The sequence below is a fragment of the Elephas maximus genome, chromosome 7 (genome assembly GCF_024166365.1).
Source record: "Elephas maximus indicus isolate mEleMax1 chromosome 7, mEleMax1 primary haplotype, whole genome shotgun sequence".
In the NCBI taxonomy this organism is placed as follows: domain Eukaryota; kingdom Metazoa; phylum Chordata; class Mammalia; order Proboscidea; family Elephantidae; genus Elephas; species Elephas maximus.
Window position 1 is genome coordinate 56,878,141 of NC_064825.1, and position 3,162 is coordinate 56,881,302.

Genomic DNA, 3,162 nt, shown 5'->3' on the forward strand with positions numbered 1-3,162 from the left:
TTCGAGATGTGAACAGTGAAATGTTTTCCTTTTTCCTGCTTTATAGGTTCGGACTACATTATTATACCTTCACAAGCCAAGAACAACTTTGCTCTGATATCTGTAATGAGAAGCACTGAGGTAGAGAGTGATGGTGGTGTTGTGAATATGAATACTGTTTCCTGTGATGGACCAGGGGTCTGATTACAAGGTAGCTTCATATGCATTCATAAAGTAATCTAGCCTCTGTTTCAGAGCAAATTAAGTACTGGTCTCATATCCAACGAGATATCGCGATAATTTAATGGTTCTTGGAGTAGCAGTCACTTCAGACTTTTCACTAAGGCAGTGGAAGATACATATGCATTTAATCAACCGTTACATGCAATATTCCTTGAGAATTTTCTCTTTATCGATCCATGTCCTTTCAGTCTGATTCTAAAATCAGTAACTCCACCTTCCTCCTCACGGGTTTCCCTGGCCTGGAACAGGAATATCCCTGGATATCCATTCCATTCTCCTCTATCAATGCTATAGTGCTCTCAGGGAACTGCCTGGTGCTCCATGTGATCCGGACTGAGCCAAGCCTGCATGAGCCCATGTTCTACTTCTTGGCCATGCTGGCCCTGACTGATCTATGCATGGGACTGTCCACAGTGCACACAGTGCTGGGGATCCTGTGGGGACTCAGCCAGGAGATTGGGTTGGATACTTGCATTGCCCAAACCTTCTTTGTTCATGGTCTCTCATGCATGGAATCGGGAGTCCTTCTTGTCATGGCCTTTGATCGCTTTACTGCAATTTGCAATCTTCTGAGATATACATCCATCCTCACCAATACCAGAATCATCAAAATTGGCGTGGCCATTTTAGTGAGGAGTTTCCTGTTCATTACTGCTCCCATCGTCCGGCTGAAGTTCTTCCATTATTGCCGTCCCCACATTCTCTCTCACTCTTTCTGCCTACACCAAGACTTACTCCGGCTGGCTTGCTCCGACATTCGATTCAACAGCTTCTATGCCTTAGCCTTGGTAATCTGTACACTATTTTTGGATTCTGTGTTTATCCTCATCTCCTACATCTTGATCCTGAACTCAGTCTTGTCTATTGCATCCCAGAAGGAGCAGCTCAAGTCTTTGCAGACCTGTGTCTCTCACATCTGTGCAGTCCTGGTTTTCTACATCCCAGTGATTGGACTGACCATGGTACACCGCTTTGGGAAGCACCTCTCTCCTATTATCCATGTCCTCATGGGCAACATCTATATCCTTTTCCCACCCTTGATGAACCCCATCATCTACAGTGTCAAGACTCAGCAAATCCATAGCAGGATTCAGAGATGGTTTATTCTGAAAAAGAACTGAGTACTAGAGGTTAATGTGCTTTAGGGAAAGAAGGTAGTAGTTGTAAGAAGAATGACTTAATATATAAACAATTCATAACAGTAATAATTGATTTTTATGTAGTACTTTACAGGTTAAAGGCAAATCTATAATCATTTTCTAATTTAGTTCTCCAAAGACACAGGAACAGGCAGAGAAAGTGTTACTGACCTTACTTCCTTATTTTAAAACTATGGATAATGTTAACTAAGGTGAATTATGTTCAATAATGTGCCAGTGAACACCTGTTTAGGAAGTTATTAATTTGTAGTACATCCATGTTTTCTGAATCCTAGAGTAGGATATGATTTTATTTTTGCAAGTAACTGTTCTATGTGGGCATTTATTATTATTCATGATATAAGCAGCTTATACATTTTCTTACTATGTGTCACAAATTAACATTATTGGGGTTATTCTTCTCTCTTCTACATATCATTGAGGAAAAGCATCCCCCAAGCCCACTCTGTTCCATCTAATAGAATATCTGATGTTGGTTCCTTAGACTATATAGCTTAATACAAAAGATTTGGTGAACTCTAACTGAATCTCTCCATATCCAACTTCTTTACCCTGAATATGCACAGAGTTGTACACTGTAGTGAATGCAGAATGATTTAAAATACTCACGAAGGCTGTAAATTGAATTTTATTTTGGTGTCAGCATACACAAAATTTTGAAATCAGCATGTTCAACCCATTTTGAACCTATGTTCAACCTATTTTCCAGGATAGATGCTGAGGTACTGAGATATGAAGTAAAATATTACTAGTTAAGCTGGGGATAGGATTGTGGTTTTCAGAATGTTTTGGACATATTTTCTAAGTCTCATCCTTTCTGAAAATAAGGGAATTCAACTCCATGATCAAATCCGAGTGTAAATTTCTTTGCTTCTTGCTTTTTCAACAAATACTGATAGATACACAATCCCCACAATCCCCCCATTTGAAAAAAAAAAAAATTTAAAGCCATGGTATCAGCCTTAATTTTTTATTTTGTTGTTTGTTTTCTTTCTGTATATTGTCATTTAACCCTAGCTATACAAAAAAAAATTTTTTTTTCTTTTTCTTATGCAAAAAAAAAAGTGTACAATAAAAATATAAGTTTTATTATACACTAGCCTTGATTGGGGCAGCAGAGGTATCACAGAGCCTAAATGCAGTTAAACTATGTAGGAGGGAAAAGCAAAGTGTCAAACATTTACCTTCAAGAGTATAAAATCCCACCAACAATACTCTAAAGATTTGAAAATATTTTTACTAAGAAATCAACTTTGAAAATTAATGTTTGATTTTTTTTTAGTTTGTCTTTTAGTAAATTCATCCTGAAAATATTCCTAAAAACATGGTTTTTTTTATTTGATTTAAAGACCCAAAGTGATTTTATGTTTGTAACTCTTGCCTTTCAAAACCATTATCACTCATCCACAACACATATCTTCACAGCTTAATCTACTTAAACAGCTCTGCCTTTGTCTGATTACAGGTAGCCCCCGATTTACAACATATTTGAGTTATGACAAACCGCACTTAAACAATCATCTGTTTTTTTGTGTGTGTACATATTATATATGTACTACATACAGTCCTGCAACATGTACTTTGCTGATGTTATCATTCTGAGGTGTTCACTCACAGTTATTCAAAGATCAGATTTATAAAAATCTGATAATAAAAGGCAATAATAATGGAAAATAAAAAAAAAAAAAGAAGTATTCGACTTAGAACCAACTTATGACAGAATCATTGGAACAGAACCCCGTCGTAAGTTAGGGACTACTTGTACTTTGCTTTAACTGAT

The 3,162-nt window shown here is 36.9% G+C and overlaps 1 protein-coding gene across 1 annotated transcript; it reads left to right on the forward strand.

Annotated features, from left to right (window-relative positions):
• The first annotated feature begins 398 nt into the window (after positions 1-398).
• LOC126079998 (olfactory receptor 51V1-like) lies at positions 399-1,343 on the forward strand. Its single transcript, XM_049891331.1, has one exon. The coding sequence runs from the start codon at positions 399-401 to the stop codon at positions 1,341-1,343; it is 945 nt and encodes a 314-aa protein (XP_049747288.1).
• The last annotated feature ends 1,819 nt before the right edge of the window (positions 1,344-3,162 follow it).